Raw genomic sequence first — 17,408 nt, 5'->3', positions numbered from 1 at the left:
CTCTACAACTTTTCTAGGATCTTCCAAGTGCCTGGACTGCCACTCGTTTCTTGCAGCAGCCCTCAACCTCTGGCGCCTCCTCTTCTGAGTTCTTGTTAGTGGAGGCGGAAACTTCTTGTGATAATTGGTATGCCACCTTGGACTAGGTGAGACCAATGGTGGTACCAAGAATCTTTGTTCTTTTCTTCGGTTTTCAAAGGTAGAAGGAACCTCTGACTGTTTTTCTTTAAGTGCCAAAGGAGCTTTTGGCTTTTCCTCCCTAGGTGCCAAAGGAGCTTTTGGCTGTTCCTCCCTCTTCCACACGAAGGATCGCCTCTCCGGGAAGACATGCCTTTCTGGCCTCCTTTGATAGTAAGAGGCCCTGTTTTGTTTTTTCAAAAGAGGGCGGTTAGTAGAAACAAAATTATTAGAGTTTCTAGATACCTGCCTTCTTTCTCCTCTGTAATCCCGCTTTACCTCTGCTCTCCTTTCCCGTTCGAATTGCTCTCCCCTGACTCTTTGGTCATTTTGCTCCCTGATTCTGAGCTTTCTTTTTATATCTAATAACAACCTCAAGTCAAGTTCCGAGAGATCACTGGCATTCACAGACGCCACAGCCGGAAAAGGATCTTCATCTATTACCAGTGCCTCCTTTTTTTCTGGGAATTTTAAAACTCCCTTGGCAATCCTATCCTGTATAATATTTTTGAACCCCCAACATGAATTGGTTGAGTGGTTCCAGGAGTTGTGGAACTTGCAATACTCTCTGCCTTTCAACTCATCTTTTGAAGGCATTTTATGATCCGGAGGCAAAGTAATGAACTTCTCTTTCAACAGAAAATCAAAAATTTCTTCTGTTTTTGAAACCTCAAAAGTATACAGAGGTTGGGCATTGGAATTCTGTTTCTTCCACCCATCAGGTGCTTTTTTGATCAACATAGGGCAGGTACATGAACCGGTGGCCGTGAGGTCGGCTACCGCGGTTTCATATGCTCCCACCTCCTGATAGTAAGTGCCCATTGCCACCTTCTTCTTGTGGCTTTCTTCTCTTAGGAGTTCTTCATATTCAGAGACTTTAGCAGCTAACTCATAGAAGTCCCTGAATTCCATCCCCTGAAACTTTTTTCGGAGCTCAATGTCCAAGCCCCTCTGAGCCATTTTTACATACTCAGTTTCTGGTAGAACAATTTTACACCTGCTCCTCATTCTTTTGAAGCGGTGTATATACATGTCGGCATCCTCTCCCGACCTTTGAGAAACTCTTGACAATTCTGCTATGCAAACCTCTGGCTCTGCACGGTAAAATTGAGTATGGAAAAGCCTCTCCATCTCCTGCCATGTGAGCACTGAGTTCCTGGGCAAAGTAGCATACCAAGTAAAGGCAGTACCTGTTAAAGAATTTGGAAATAATCTCAGCTTGAAATTTGCAATGTTATCTAGGTTGGCCAAAACCCCACATTGAATTGTGAATTTCGCCACATGCTCAATGGTGGAGTGGCCATCCTCTCCAGAGAATAAAGAGAAGTTAGGAATTTTATAGCCTCTAGGGTAAGGATTCTCCCTGTCAATGACATCTGGATAAGGCTTGTGAAATTGCGGTCGGTCAATCTGCCTTAGACCTGGACCATACAACTCCTGAATTGCTTCTCTTACAGCCTCCATGTCTAGTTGCCTTCCCCAAGGTTGGAGTGGCACCTGAGGCTGATTTCTCTCTTGGGGCATGTAATTGCCCCCCGTGCCCGGAGGTTGAGTGTAATTTTGGTTAACCTCTGGATCCTCCATGGGAGGATGATTAGCACCTGCATTAAACGGCCTAGAATTCCGGCCAGTTTGATTATTAGTTTTAAAAGAATTAAAATACACAGGTTCATCTCTTTTGTGAGGAGGAACGTACCTTTCTTCAGAGGGCGGGTTTAAGATTGGCACATGACTAGTGCTCCCAATCTCCTGGATTCCTCCAGATGGCTGCCCCCCGTGTCCCTTAGGATCTTGTTTGGCCGTATTAACAGCCTCTGGTACATCACCACCATGAGATGACACTTTGACAGCAACTATCAATTCTGCCAAATAGCGTTCCATTTCGAACTGCTTCTTATCCATCACCTCATGTTTCTTGGTCAACTCGGCTTGTGCTTGGTTAAAGCTAGCCTGAGTCTGTTTCATGTCTAACATGGCTTTTGACAGCATGTCTAAAGCCTCTACCAATCTTGGCTCAGAATTTCGCCGAGTTGGTGTCTGTTGCTCTCCAAAGCCAGGAGGCACATCATCACTCGCCTCTCCTAGAGGCAAATTTTCTTTTTCAATGCTTCTGACCATGTGAGCCACATAGTCTCCATGTCCTACATTTGTAGTAGTAGGATCATCCACTGTATCCTGGGATACAATAACATCTTTTCCTTTTTCACTTCGAGTTCTAGCCATAACTCTTAGTGTCCCACTGGGCGTGCCAAAAATTGTTACTGGCGTTTTGCGTTTGTAACAACAAGCGTGTGAAATGCGGGCGTGCCAGGAAGCGGATTCCAAAATGTAACTTAACTTCTTAAACGAGCGATTGGGGTTTGGTTAACCTTATAACAAGTACTCCAATCAAGTAATGCTAAAACAAAGAAATTCAACTGTAAATGTGTTTACTAATTGAATGAAATGAAAATACAAGTGTTTGAGTAGAAATTGCAGAAGTTCAATCGTAAAGTTCTTTACTGATTGAAGAAAATTGAGAATGCTAAGTGTTGAGTGTTTTTGCCTTTGGGCTAGTTTTTGTTGGATTTGATCGGGGGCTGCAAATTGGCTGCTCTTCTCTTATTTATAGCTTTTTCCTTTGAAAACTACTGCTTCATGTTTCAACTGCACACGTTCTTCCCCACTTTCAAAAACTGTCAATCGTGTTTTGTTTCTGCTGCACGTGCTTTTTAACTTTTTTTCTTCTGAAATGGACTTCTTGGGCTTATGGGCCATTTAAATTAATATTTAATGGCCATCTCAAATTTGGGCTTAATCTTCTGCAACTGGGCTTGGACTTTTTGAATTAGCTTCTGAAGTAGTCAACCTCTAGAAATCAACCTTTAGAAACCAACCTTTAGAAATCAACTTCTGTCAACATTAGTCAACCTCTAGAAATCAACCTTTAGAAACCAACCTTTAGAAATCAACTTCTGACATCAACATTAGTCAACCTCTAGAAATTAATTTAAGCCAATCATTAATAATACCTCTTTTATCTTTTGAAAAGAATAGGGGCTTTATGGCCTTTAAGCCATATTTTTAATTTTGGTGCAAACACTAGGAATATTTACTTTTTATATTAGTATGTATTTTTAGTTTACGTGAATTACTTATTTATTTTCATTATTGAAATATAAAAAAAAATTAGTTAAATTAATGTTATTGAATTAATTTAAGTTAAATATATTTATGTTGGTTATAAATAAAATAAATTGGTATAATTATAATAAATTTAATTAATATATAAATTGATAAATCACGCTACGAGCCACGTGTGTAACACGTAATGCGAAATTAGTTTTATGATATAGTTGTCTTGTCCAAAAAATAAATTTAACACATTCAAAATTTTATAAATTTTAAGCAAAAAGTAAGAAAACTATCACTGACAGTTTAATTCTGTCGACCCATCATGAAGGCTATTGTAATTTGTAAACTTGACCAAATATTTGATATCATAATTTTGTCCTTCAATTAGTTCTAATTTATCAATGTGCGCTATTTTTTCACCCGTCTCAAATTTATAAAGTTTTTTTGATTTGTACAAACTACCAAAATTTAATGTCTTTAATTAACATTATTGATAAATCACGGCCGCCTGATCCGATCAACAGAGCCTGAAAGAATAAAAACAAACAAAGACGTCAGACGAAATACCGATGGGAGACACCTGTAAAATGCTCCAACGGTCTAGTCAGTATGTAGAAAGAAAGAAAGAAGAGAAGAGAAAAAAATATGCAGAGTAAGAAAAAAAATTACTTCAAGATTTGCACATAAGGTACCTTATATAGGTTCACCTTGTGCAAACCTATCTTAGTGGATTGTTCCCCTTCTCTTGATCCTCACAAATAGGTTAGCTGATGAGGCAACTTCTCATTGTGTCTCGTATATCAAACAAAATACGCGATGCAGAGAACATTCTTTAGGTGTCATATTCTGTTAGTGGCCCCAGAAAATTTATTAGTGGGACTGAAAATCGTTTTGGCCGTCGGCCGAGTTAGGGTGAGTATTTCGGTCACCGCATCGATCATTGCTGTTTACCGAGATACCATTTCTTTTAGTTCGTCTAGTTGTACAATTAGTAGTCTGGTAGGCTGTTTAGTGGAGATATCTTGGTCCGGATCCTCTAATTGTCTGACATGGTGAGGTCCTATATTGTTGAGGCTGCTTTGCTACTTTTATGTTATTAGTTACAATATTAATTATATTAACTATTTATAATATTCTTATCAAATAAAGGCCTATTACAAAACAAAAAGAAATCCATATTTGAGCCCTTTTTTAATTTCACCCCGACTTTATACTTTTATTCAATTCATTCAAATTTGCACCTTTAAACTCTAACCTTAAAACTAAACTGAGCTTTTTTCATTTATAAAAAATGTCAATTTAATTGTTTATCTTTAATAATTTTTTTAAAAGCATTTGAGTTTGTAAATCAAACAATAAAAATCTTATTCTCCGTAAATTCAGAAAAACCTTCTCCCCTCTCTGTACATTCTTTAGCTAATGTACATTCTTCAACTTCCTATGAAAAAGATATTTTTTGTTCTTTTTGAAACATCAAATACTATTTAAAAAATATGCTAAACATAAATGATCAAATTGACATTTTTTTCAAGTGAAAATGGATCAATTAAATTTTGAGAGAATTGGAGGGATAATTGACTCTGTAGGTCACTCAACTTATCAATTTTATCAAAAAAATCAATGAACTAAAAAACATTACAAACTACTCATTGAATTTTTATTTTTGTATCACAGAAAAGTCACTCGCTGCATTCCGACCTATTATTACTTAGGTGGACATCTGAATCCTCAAATTCTCTCTCTCCCCTCCACCTCATTGCCGCTACGTCATCTTTTCTTCCAAAATAAAACTCCTCATTTTTAATATTTCTAATAATATACTAAATTTTAATAAAAACAAAAATTAAGCATCTTTTCTTCTCTTTTACCCTATTAACCTAATTATAATTAATTAAGATTTTTTTTAATTTTCTTATCTTCTACCTCTTCAACGACCCTTCACCAACAATCACCATCTTCACCTCGCCACCACCGCCACTTCACCAACAACAATCCTTCACCAACAACCACCCTTCAACAATCACCATCTCCTCCACGCCACCAGCCGCCATGCCTAGCTGCCGCTGTCATGAAGCCCCCACTCTTCAACTGGTTGAACCGAAGAGGATCTTCGTCTGGCTCAAACACAAAATCGAAAATAGAATATAAATGAAATTAAATTTTGGTGTACAGTTGAAAACAGAAAATCGAAAATAGAGTACATATGGACTTTTTCTAAATCAGATATAAACGAAAAAATATTAAAAAATGAGTTTTTTTTAAGTAGTTAGGCCTAAAAATTAAGGGACCGGCTCCCCTCAAGTTCTCTATTCCTCTATTTTCCTCCATTTCACCGTTAGATAATTGACACTACATTAAAATATATCCAACGGTGTAGATCTTGCTAATAGCTAAATAATATAAAAGAAAAATACTACTATCCATTAATATCTCTACTAAAAAACTGTATAAGATTAATTTCCATCAACGAATTCAACCTAACTGTAGAAATAAAATATTCAGTCCATATATAAATTGTTACATTCTGCTAACCAACTATTTAAAATAATTTTTGAACGTACAATTTTTACTTCACCATATAGAAGAAAACTCAATTTGTTGCTTGGTTTGGAGAAACTATTGCGCATGCTAATCTGTGATATTAAAGAGAAAAGCTAGGGATGCAAAATTGAAATTTCTGGAAAATTTATTTCAAAATGGATTTACTTGCTAAGTCGACCAATTGTTTTTTAGTTGCCCAGATACTTTAGATGGCAGTAGTGTTGCAAGCAAAAAAATGGCAAGGAGATTAATCACGAATCGATATATGGTGAAGTATTGTAAGATCTACACGATTGGATCGATTCGGTAATATTTTTAATTATTAATTTCTACAATTAGGTTGAATTCGTAGGTGAAAATTAATCTTGTACAGGTTTTTAGTAGAGATATAAGTGGATAGTAGTATTTTTCTTTTATATTATTTAGCTATTAGCAAGATCTACACCGTTAGATAAATTTTAATGTAGTGTCAGTTATCTAACAGTGAAATGGAGAAAAATGAAGGAATAGAGAACTTGAGGGGAGCCACTCCCAAAAATTAATTTTTTTTAACAATAAAAACAGATTAAACAAATTTATTTTGTTAATCAGTTTGCCACTTTGAAGTGAGCGGTTACCTTTGAGCTCTATACATGATGGCAGCGATCGGCGGCGGAAGCTCGGAGTCGGAGGAGTATGTATATCGGATTTGCACCGGCAAAGAATGGGAGGATTTCCAAAAAAACGGATCCACTTTAGGCTCAGATCTTGACAAATCTTCGGGCTTCATCCACCTCAGCAAGCTCAGCCAGGTTCTATCTTCTTCCCCACCTCCATAATTAACTTAATTTTAAGAAATTTTCTTTGAGTATTAAAATTCGGCTCTGTAAATCGTTCTTTTAAATAATTGCAGGTGAAATCAACACTGCAGAACTTTTTTTTGAATACTACTTCGGAATTGTATCTGCTTCAAGTTGATGCCAAGAAGGTTAGTTTACCCGTCTTATGATTTTTATTTTTATTGGAGAATTTTATTTTTTAAAATGAAATGATTTTGGATTTGAATTTTGTGTTAATTAAAATGTGCAGCTTGGAGATGGATTGGTATATGAAATTGTGGATGGTGTGAACAGTTTTCCTCATTTTTACGGGCCATCTAAAAGTTTTGGTGCTCTGCCTTTAGATGTAGTCACCAAAACAGAGAAGATCACAGTATCGACTGGCGAATTTAGTTGTGGTTTGCTGAATTGAGCTTTTTACACTCATTTTGAATCATTTTGTGGGGAGATTAATAAACATGCATTTGCTTCCTATGAATCTATGATATGCAATTAAAATTCGGGATTGTTTGGTATCGGGGGTATTCATATTGGGTTTATATGAACTATAAAATTTCAAGATTTGACCTTTTTAGTGGGATATTATCAAAAATAATAATTTATATTCTTAATAAGGCTGGCAATTTGTGTCATAAACGTGTTGTGTATTCATTAAAATAAAAATTTTCCAACCTGAACACGACCTTTAGCTAACAATGTCAAAATAACAAATCCGAACGAGACACGTTTATTAGACGGATTAACACATGTCGTGTAAATGGATTGCGTAGGAAAATTGCCAGCCCTAGTTCTCAATGTTAATTATATCTAAAGTTCACATGTGTCCATAATTGTTTTTTTGAAAACATAAATTTTAGTGCAGCAATAAAAAAAAGGCCAAATATTATAAAAATGTCAAACCTTTCACAAATTTTTTACAAAAGTCCCGGCTTTTCAATTTTGTCGATTCTGGCCAAAAACAGATTATTTGGTTTCAATTGTGGCCAACTCTCAATTTAATTTCAATTTGCCTATTTGACGCCTACGAGGCATGCAGATATATTGAAAGTTCAGGAATTTTGTGAATCTAAATAATTCATTTTTGGCCAAAGATAAAATTGAAAGGTCAGGACTTTTGTGAAACCAAATAATCAGTTTTATGGCCAAAATCGATAAAATTGAAAGGTCGGGACTTTTGTGAAAGTTTTGTGAAATGTTTGGCCTTTTCACGACATTTGGCCTAAAAAAACATTACAATTCAAGTATATAACTGATTGTAAATACAATAATAGAGAAATAATTGCCCCAATAAATGAGATTAAAATCTCTAATGATAACAATACGAAATTGCAAATTATTGAACAAGCATCACAATATCTTTACCAAGCAACTTATATAAATTTGTTCAATTGACCTCAGATTCAAAGAATACATTATCAAGAACTCAATCTGCAGCTTCAACTTAATTTGTTCAACTGGACTATACAATTTATATGTTTATATTTTAGTTGTTTTGACGAAGTTTTTTTAATGTGCATCTAAGAATCCCTTCATTCCGGTTGATGGTTTTTGTAAACCGATATCAACATTTTCATCTTTGAATAAGTTTGATTGAAAAACAAAACATAAAAATTTTACTATAAACAATTCAGATATACATTGCATTAGAAAATTCACAAAGCGCAACGGTCACATTAAATCACATAAAAAGCAACAAAAAAAAACATAAAATATGTAGAAAGAGAAATAAAAATAATAATAAAAAACACAAAATATCAATCAGCGGTGATCTTAAAGAAGACTAAAAAAGGGCATATTTAGAAGGCGGTGGCTATTGGAGAGAATAGATTTATAATCTATATTTGAACATCCTTATTTAGTATGATAAAGATCAATATTAAAGATCGGAATATTAAAACAATAGCAATAAAAAAAATATGATCATATTTTTGGCTAGTCAACTGCTATATTCAAAGGTTATGTTCGGTTTATGGGATATATTTATAATAGAGAGAAATTTTTAGGTAAACTCAGTCCATCACGTTATTCATGGACTAAACCTATCATATTATGACACATTATTAAAATAATGGCACTATCGTAATATTACTATTCAAAAGTGTAAATAAATAATAAACAAAATTACGATAGTGCAATTATTTTAATGACGTGTCATAATGTAATAGGCTAGTTCACGGATGACGTGATAGACTGAGTCTATCTAAGAATCTCTCTTGTAATAGAATAGCTATTTCATATAAAATAATTTTTTTTTTAATTTATAGAATAATAACTCCATAAAATTATTGTTTTATGATTCTATAAAATAAATACTCTTATTAAAATAGTAAAAATAACTATATTTGCTATGAAATAATCATACTATACCATTCCATTTTATAAACCAAACATAACCATGATAACATACTGAATCAGGTTATGTTTAACAAGCTCCTCATTTGATTAACAATCAGCAAGTCCATGAACAACTTTTGGTTCAGGCATAGAGTATGGTTGATCAGGTTATTGCATTGAGTAAACGTTATTTTGCAACAGCAGCATCAAGCGGGGATAGCTCAGTTGGGAGAGCGTCAGACTGAAGATCTGAAGGTCGCGTGTTCGATCCACGCTCACCGCATCTTTTTCAATTTTTACCTTTTGCTAAGGATGAATTTCCCTCTATAATTAATCAGTTTCATTGCCAAATTGCTTACAAAATTATTCGTGTGTTTCTGAAAAATTTCGCGACCAAAATCTGTTAAAAATGAATGATTTTGCTCGCGAAGTTGATAATGACGACAATTACATGAATCACGTCAAGAAAAACAGCCGCCGGAAGTTCGATGAGCAAAGAGATTATAATTGAGAGGAGAAGCAAGTTTGGAAGGATAATGTTTAAAAATAAGCATTAAGAAATTTCAGTGAGCATTTTTTCCCCTAATTTATTTTTATTATCAGTTAATTTTTCTTGCATTACATAGATGAATGGAAACTTCCATTAGTATCAAATTAATGGAAATTCAAAATGGGTTTTGGATACTGCAGTGTCTCTGATTTTATCTTGAAAATGAGAAGAACATGAATTTTTATCTCACTAAACTTCAATCTAGAATATATTAATTTAAAGTAATTTTACATTAATAATGTCAATTACTTTGGTCTGTTTATCAACAGATTCACGGGTTGCTTCACGGACCACATAACAGACGTACACTCAAATCAAGCTAATGGCTGTCTTCATCCATCTGCTACAAAATTTGCAGCTGTTCTCAAATTAGTAAGTTTTAAATAGGTAGCACCGACAATTCATTCAATCAATGTTTACCGTTTCGGAAACGTGTCAGACACGAAACTTCAGTTTTTACATAAGAAACCTTAAAATAACACCGTGTGGCCGTCTGTGTCCAACTGTCCCGTTTTCCCAATGTCCGTGTTGCATAGGTTTTAATTTTATAATTTGTGCTCTACACTCTTTAATAAGTTTAGGGTTCATTCTAATTTCTACTGCCTTCATCCAATTTTCAGATATAATTTTTTGACTTACTGTATAATTAGATGAGCATGTAGTTAAATCTTGCACGAATTTGATAAGTGATGTCAGTGTACAATGCTGTTGTATGGTGTATGTGTTCTGTCATCTCCCATTTTGACAAATATTACATATTTTGCTTACAATATACAAAAACTTCATAAGTTTATGTACATAAATTGACATATTAACACTTTGCTATTGTCAGTAAGCTAATGTTTTGCTTACCCTGTACTTATTTTGTTTGTTCATCCATACTCTTATCACTTATAACAAACAATTGTTTTCACGTAGGGTGTATTTGTACCATAATCTTACATTTCTAGATGTATAAATAGAGTACACTCAGTTGCTGTATATGAACAGAAGCTAAGTAAAATGGCTATGAGTGTAACAGAAGTTTCGCTCCTTGTTATTGTTGTGTATGGCTTCCTTACTTTTCATGTTCAGGCTCAGTGCAGTAAGCCTCCGATTGTGTTTGCGTTCGGTGACTCTAATACTGATACCGGTGCGTATTTTTCCGGCTTGGGTATGATTTTTGGAACCCCCAATGGTCGTGCTTACTTCAGCAAGCCATCCGGTCGGTTGTCTGATGGTCGATTGATCATTGATTTCTTGAGTAAGTTGTCCATACATTACATTACGGACCATCTATGTTGCACATAAATTTATCTAGTCTTCCGTTTTGCTTCTAAAATTCCGAAACTCCATCTTATAACTTTGTTTGTAAAAAAAGTGTCGTTTCAGTGTTTTCTATTTCAGCGTTTTTGTTATGTGCTTTAACAATGTGAAGCATTATGAAATTGCACACTATTGTATGAATATCGACTTTTATGCTTTTGCTAACCTCCTAAAACATTGTAATTTATGTTTTTCCACAGTTGAAAGTGTGAACTCTAGTTACTTGACACCATATCTTGAACCTCTGGGGCCAAATTTTAGATATGGAGTTAACTTTGCCTTTGCTGGTGCTGCTACGTCTCCTAGATTTAAACCGTTTAGCTTGGACGTTCAAGTTCTTCAGTTCACTCACTTCCGAACTCGCTCTCCAGAGCTACTATTAAAAGGTTAATTCTTGCAGAATTTGTTCATACATTTTATCTTGTGACCGTCACAAATCGCAATAAATTAGTTGTATTTTTCCTTTTATTTTCTTTAATTTTATTAAATACATATTTGTGTAACTTTAATAGTAACTCTTATTCATTCACCTTAGGATATAAGGAATTGGTTAGTGAGGAAGATTTCAAGGATGCTCTGTACTTATTTGACATTGGACAGAATGATTTGGCTGGTTCATTTGAATATCTTTCTTACAATGAAGTTATTGCTAAAATCCCATCTATCATTGATGAAATTGACTATGCTATTCAGGTAAATTCTTCCACTAGAAAATATGATACATAACATTAGTCTCTTAGGCAAGTTTTAGTGATGTGACAGAAAGAAACATTACAGGGTATATATAAGCAAGGAGGAAGGAATTTCTGGGTACACAACACAGGCCCTCTAGGTTGTTTGCCTAGAATACTTTCCATAACCGAGAAGCACGCAGGTGATTTCGATGAACATGGGTGCCTTGAGCCTCTTAATACAGCTGCTAAGGAATTTAACCAACAGCTGCATGCTCTATGTGAGGAACTTAGATCCGAATTAGACGATAGCACAATTGTATATGTGGACATGTATTCCGTCAAGTATGACCTATTCGCCAATCCTGCTACTTACGGTATGACTATATTATCCTTCAAATCAAGTTATAATTGTCAATTAACCATTTCGAATCAAGCTGTTAGGTGAGACTCCAACCATAGTATTATCTTTAAATTTAAAGTTTTGATACCATATCAAATAATCAATTCATCAAAAGATTAATCTATTAAGTGAGACTTTCGACTGTAGTATTTTTCTCTAACAACAATGTGGATGCAGGATTTGTGAATCCGCTAATGGCGTGTTGCGGGTACGGCGGAGCGCCATACAACTACAATAAAAGTGTGTCATGTGGAGTAAGTGGACACAATGTTTGTGATGGAGGATCAAAATACATAAACTGGGATGGAGTTCATTACACAGAAGCTGCAAATGCAATTGTTGCCTCCAAAATTCTCTCCACCAATTACTCTACTCCTCCTATCAACTTCAATTTCTTTTGTAATAAATAATTTTAGGTTCTCTTATCAACTTAAAGTGGGAAGATGGCTCCTAATTTGTATTCATAATATGATTTACAAAAAATAATTATGTTCAAATATGTCTCTCATATCCTATTCCATATTATGAGAGGTTCTTATTTTGCCAATAACAAAATTTGTCCTTTAAGGAACCATTAATTGCATATGCACCTTTAGCTATTGCAATTTATTTTTGGAATTTTCCTGAAATCTGGGATTGGCATGCTGCTAGTGGGCATGAACATTGAGATCAATTATTAAATGGCTCAATAAGTGTGTATATGACTTGTAAGGAAAATAAAGCTACAATCTACCAACAGAAAGTCAGTGACAGGAAAAAGTTCGATTTGATGGGATACGACGGTGTCTGAGGGTTTTAAGCCCAAAATTTTCCATTCTATAAAATAGTTTCTCCGGTGGTTTCAAGTCCGAATTACTGTTTATTCTGTAACTTTTTAAAAATATTTTTTCTATTTCATTTTAATTTTTTTCATTTAATTTTACACAAAAACTATAAAGACATTCATTGTAATGTTTTATTTTTTACTTTATTCTTATTAATAATAGGAAAGTTTTCTATATAATTCTTTTTAAGCTTGGAAAATGAAAATAAAAAAAAATTAATTAAAAATAGATATGAAATTTATAAAATTGGACATTACAAAAAGAAAAATAGAGACTTCTAAAACAGAAAGTGAAGCTTTTAAAACGGGACAAAAATAATATTTTCTCCCTCGCATTTTAATTTTCTTCAACTTTATAAGAAGGTTTCAGTTATGTAAAATACAAAATTTAAAATAGTAATAGTGATTTTTCAAAATTGAAAGAGAAGACAATAGTTCAAATCTAAATACATAGGTGCAATAGCAATTAGCCAAATATATATGTAGATGAGCAAAAATTTAATTAAAAATTGACAGTTAATCTGATTAATTCGGTGAATTTTTGTTTGTTAATAAACAAATTTGATTCAATTACACTAACCGAATAAATTGTATATTTTATTTTTTTATTTGTATTTTATCGATTTAATTCAATTAATTGACTAATTTGTTAGACATAGTTAATTTAACTAACCTAATTATACCAGTTAAAAAATCAAAATAATTTCCGGTTACGGATAATTCAACCGGTGCCATCCGATGGAATGCTCAATACACGTACACACAACATTCATCAATACTAAATAACTTCTTTTTTGAAAATGGACGGGGATGTTAGTATTATAGAAGAACATGAAATGCATGCATCTAATAATTGTAACGTCACATATAATTGCAATAACGCACTACGAACTACTAAGAACAGCCCTAAAATTAATCTTCTTATCAAAGTGTTTATGGTATGTATGGATTCTGTGGAAGTGACCGTTCATTTAAAAGCCACTGTCAATCATGAAATTAAGGTCCTACAAATTAGTCAATGGCTCTGATTCAATTTCGTATATTATTCAACATGTGGTTTTGTTTTCGCCTCAAATTTTCTAATTATCATCATCATCTAGAATCAAGTCGTGTGCTAGACAAAATCATTGGTCGCACTTAATTGTTCTTTTTTACTTTAATTTTACAAAACAAAATGAGAAAAAGAAAGCCAACAAATTATAGAGAAATTTAGAGAAAATACCTCAATAACAAAAATATATATAAAATTTACCTCACTTGTTAAAAGATAAATAAAATACTCTCGCTTTTTTTACACTTTATGTTTTTACTTTATAACCCACTTTAATTATTATTTTACCTTTTTAATTTAATGTAAATACTCTGTATCTGTAACTTTTTACTCTTCTCTTTCTCTTTGGCTATTTTCTCTATTTCCCAGTATTTATGCGAATCTTTTTTTATCCTTGTTTAGTCTTTGCAGGAGGAGGCGACAGCTGAACGGACCATGGTGGATGGATAATAGATTCAATTAGGTCGGAACTAGATGAGAGTTTAAGGATTTTGAAGGAGCTCAAGGATCTCCAGAAAGATCCTCCTACCTCTTGTAGTGCAGGTTCTTTTTCTGTTGATCTCCCCTCTCTATTGCTTTTAGCTCGATTCCGAATTTTAGCTGGTTTTCTCTGTATTATTTTAAGTTTGGATTATGTATTTTTTTTTTGGTCAATCAACCAAAAGAGCAAATTTATTGCTAAGAAAGCTTAATCCAGCTGATTACAACAGAAACAAGCAAGCAACAGCTGCTACACCCCAAACAAAAACCCAACTAAGCTACAACCATTACAGATTCAGCCTAGCTCTAGCAACTTCCTTGATTCTAAAGGCCACCATCTCAGTGGACATAATCTTCTGGTTAAAGACAGCTTCATTTCTAGCTTTCCAGATCCAGTAGACTGCAGCACAAAAACTTATCTTCCTCTTCTTAGTTTCCTTAGATCTACCTTTACATCTCCTGCTAAGAAAGCTTATTTCTCTCCTCCAGTCAAGCACCAGTCTATGAAAGTTTAAGCTAACCAGGATAGATTCCCAAATTCTTTTGGAATAAGAACACTCAAAGAAAAGATGGGGAATATTTTCAGCAGCTGCATTACAGAGGGGACAGACATTGCAGTTAATGATCTTCCACCTTAGTAACTTATCTCTGGTTTGTAACCTCCCCTTTAAAGCAATCCAGGTAATGAATGAGTGCCTAGGGATATGCTCAGGGAACCAAACTAAAGAGTGCCAAGACACTCTACTGTTAGTTGGATTTAAACTATTCCAAAGACTCTTGATGGTAAAGCTGCCATTCTTTTGATTCTTCCATCTAATCACATCTTCTATCTCCAAGTTAACCCTGTAATTGCTCTTGATATGATCCCAAGCTGCGTATGTGCTCTCATCTATTGGATCTGGTAACATCCAATTATTATCCTTCCAAACATCACTGACAACTGCTTGTTTAGGAATGTCTGCATCAAGGATCTTTACCTCCGGGAAAGTTTCAGTCACTGATCTCCCATTGAGCCATGGGTCATACCAAAAGGAAAATCTACTTCCTTTACCCAATTTATAATCAAAGAATCCAATGATCTGGTCCCTTATTTTCAGCAGGTTCCTCCAGCTCCATGAACAATTATGAGGTTTTGTGATTCCCCAAAAGCTAAGCCTTTTCAGCTTATTGGTTGAGACCCAACTAGCCCATAGAGAAGGTTTCAAGGTAATAAGATTCCATATGTGCTTACTTACTGCAGCAATATTCCACAGCTTGATAGACTTGATACCCAGTCCCCCTTCAGTCTTCCTACTGCAAACATTAGTCCAACAGACAAGACCACCTTTGTTCTTAGCTGCTGTCACGACCCAAATTATTGAGCCGAGACCGGCGCTAGGGAATGGGAGTGGTAGCTCCGAAACCCGTAGCAAGCCTAAAACCACTCTAACTTTTTCGCGGAAACGCAAACACAACTATCCTATAAACATGTAATAAGAAGACACGTTTACAATCATAACGTACATCATATATATCACATCATCGATACAACCATAGTGGGCATCTCACTTCCGTAACTTGTACGTACTAGCCCGTCTATCGATCAATACAAAACTGACAACCAAAAGACGTCACATCAAACAAACATTAAATATGTACACAACCTATAAGACCTGACTATTCTATGCTAAGACTCGTCATACGTATACTACTGCAGCACCAAGGGGACTCGTACTCAGCACACCAAAGACGGTCTGTCTGATCCGACTCTAAACACCTGAAAACATCAATGTGAGGGGTCAGTATTTGGGGAAATACTGAGTGAGAAAACACATTACTAGGGTATTATAGAAAATAACATCGCATTTAAAACAAACACATATATACAAACATATTATACTTCAAGCATTTGATCCGATCGAAACCCTAATACCTTAGTATGCATAATGAACATTATCACAACATCTAACGATCGATCGATATGAGTCCGGGATAGTTCAACCAGCCGACTCGCAGATACAGGCCCCGGGATAGTTCAACCAGATAGGCTCTGTATCGCATGCACAAACAAGTATGATAGACGACCCATGAAATCTCTATCTATGACTTACCCGGACGCTGGTGATCACACAGCCTATTGACACCCAATAGGTAGCTTGTTTCCCCCGGATCATATACTAGTTTTCACAATCTATATATATTCGATAATACGATGCACAAATTCATTTCTATCGATAAAATACTATAGCATGCGATGTAGTTTAATATTATATTTATAATATAAAAACTATCTATTGCGTAATAATACTCAAAGTAAAGTTTAACTCACAACGATCGCTATTCCTTATATCCAAACGTAAGCTCCAGGAGACTGGTCCGTCAATCCTCGTCGAGCTTCTTGGTTCGTCATACTCGTAGATCGATAGTCCGTCACATCTATCACAGGATTCTATCGTTAAAATATATACTTAGAGAATCTTGTTCTTAAAAACTGCACTAGGTACCTAACACGACAAAAGCACGAAATATAATCGTCGTGTTCTAAACGTATCTTTCTCTATAGATCTCTATTCATATCTCTATTACTCATCATGTTAATGTTCATTGCTATAATGTCTTATTAATATTCATTTTAAGACATTTGTCAGAGTTCTACGCCCATATCATGCCATCAGAGGCCAATTTTCGCTCCCGGAAGTCCCCCGGAGGTCACGATCGAAGTAGGGCACGTCGTGCTAGCTTGGCACCTCGTGCCCTTCATTTTTCATGAAGGGCACGACGTGCCCTTCACTGGTGCACGTCGTGCACCCTTGTGGTGCACGTCGTGCACCCTTCTGGTGCACGTCGCGCACCAGCACGACGTGCTGAAGTGCAGCACGTCGTGCGCACTTTGGGGGCAGCGTTTTTTGATGCTTCTGGACCATTTCCGAAGCTCCAAATACCCCAAAATTCATACCAATGCATACCTAAATCATCTAGGCTCAAAACTTATCAAGAATCTATACGAAAATGGTGGAAAACGACGTGTTTTTAGCGTTTCGATTCAAACATAGCATTTTTCGTCGAAACAGCCCGTAACCTCCGATTTCAGCAACCAAAACAACAAAATTACCTTGATTTGAAGCTTGAGTATGATAGAGGATTGAATTCCGAACAAATCGA

At 35.0% G+C, this 17,408-nt stretch overlaps 3 protein-coding genes, 1 long non-coding RNA gene and 1 other non-coding gene across 6 annotated transcripts; 3 read left to right on the top strand and 2 right to left on the bottom strand.

The window, feature by feature from the left end:
* The first annotated feature begins 6,400 nt into the window (after window positions 1-6,400).
* LOC126687537 (uncharacterized) lies at window positions 6,401-7,165 on the top strand. The gene is made up of 3 exons (XM_050382097.2): window positions 6,401-6,623; window positions 6,725-6,799; window positions 6,901-7,165. Exons 1-3 carry the CDS (start codon window positions 6,465-6,467, stop codon window positions 7,060-7,062), a joined length of 396 nt encoding a protein of 131 aa, XP_050238054.1. The 5' UTR covers window positions 6,401-6,464; the 3' UTR covers window positions 7,063-7,165.
* A 2,029-nt stretch (window positions 7,166-9,194) lies between these two features.
* Window positions 9,195-9,267, top strand: TRNAF-GAA (transfer RNA phenylalanine (anticodon GAA)). The gene has a single exon. It is a non-coding gene; the product is annotated as a tRNA-Phe (tRNA).
* A 25-nt stretch (window positions 9,268-9,292) lies between these two features.
* On the top strand, window positions 9,293-12,502 carry LOC126654134 (GDSL esterase/lipase At1g09390-like). 2 transcript variants are annotated; one of them, XM_050348200.2, is made up of 7 exons: window positions 9,293-9,550; window positions 9,804-9,906; window positions 10,609-10,777; window positions 11,040-11,225; window positions 11,375-11,532; window positions 11,617-11,887; window positions 12,091-12,502. In XM_050348200.2, exons 3-7 carry the CDS (start codon window positions 10,690-10,692, stop codon window positions 12,321-12,323), a joined length of 936 nt encoding a protein of 311 aa, XP_050204157.1. In that variant the 5' UTR covers window positions 9,293-9,550; window positions 9,804-9,906; window positions 10,609-10,689; the 3' UTR covers window positions 12,324-12,502. The 2 variants fall into 2 exon arrangements, with proteins under 2 accessions (XP_050204157.1, XP_050204156.1); XM_050348199.1 differs by lacking the exons at window positions 9,293-9,550; window positions 9,804-9,906 and having other exon boundaries at window positions 10,113-10,777.
* Window positions 12,503-14,554: 2,052 nt separating this feature from the next.
* Window positions 14,555-15,570, bottom strand: LOC126687844 (uncharacterized). The gene is made up of 2 exons (XM_050382399.1): window positions 15,503-15,570; window positions 14,555-15,449 (listed from the first exon to the last, which is right to left on the bottom strand). The coding sequence occupies exons 1-2, from the start codon at window positions 15,568-15,570 to the stop codon at window positions 14,555-14,557; spliced, it is 963 nt and encodes a 320-aa protein (XP_050238356.1).
* A 291-nt stretch (window positions 15,571-15,861) lies between these two features.
* Window positions 15,862-17,331, bottom strand: LOC130015725 (uncharacterized). Its single transcript, XR_008791060.1, has 2 exons — window positions 16,576-17,331; window positions 15,862-16,023 (listed from the first exon to the last, which is right to left on the bottom strand). It is a non-coding gene; the product is annotated as an uncharacterized LOC130015725 (long non-coding RNA).
* Between the last annotated feature and the right edge of the window lie 77 nt (window positions 17,332-17,408).

Source organism: Mercurialis annua, linkage group LG6 (assembly GCF_937616625.2).
Source record: "Mercurialis annua linkage group LG6, ddMerAnnu1.2, whole genome shotgun sequence".
Classification (NCBI taxonomy): domain Eukaryota; kingdom Viridiplantae; phylum Streptophyta; class Magnoliopsida; order Malpighiales; family Euphorbiaceae; genus Mercurialis; species Mercurialis annua.
This window is presented reverse-complemented; position numbering and strand designations above follow the sequence as displayed.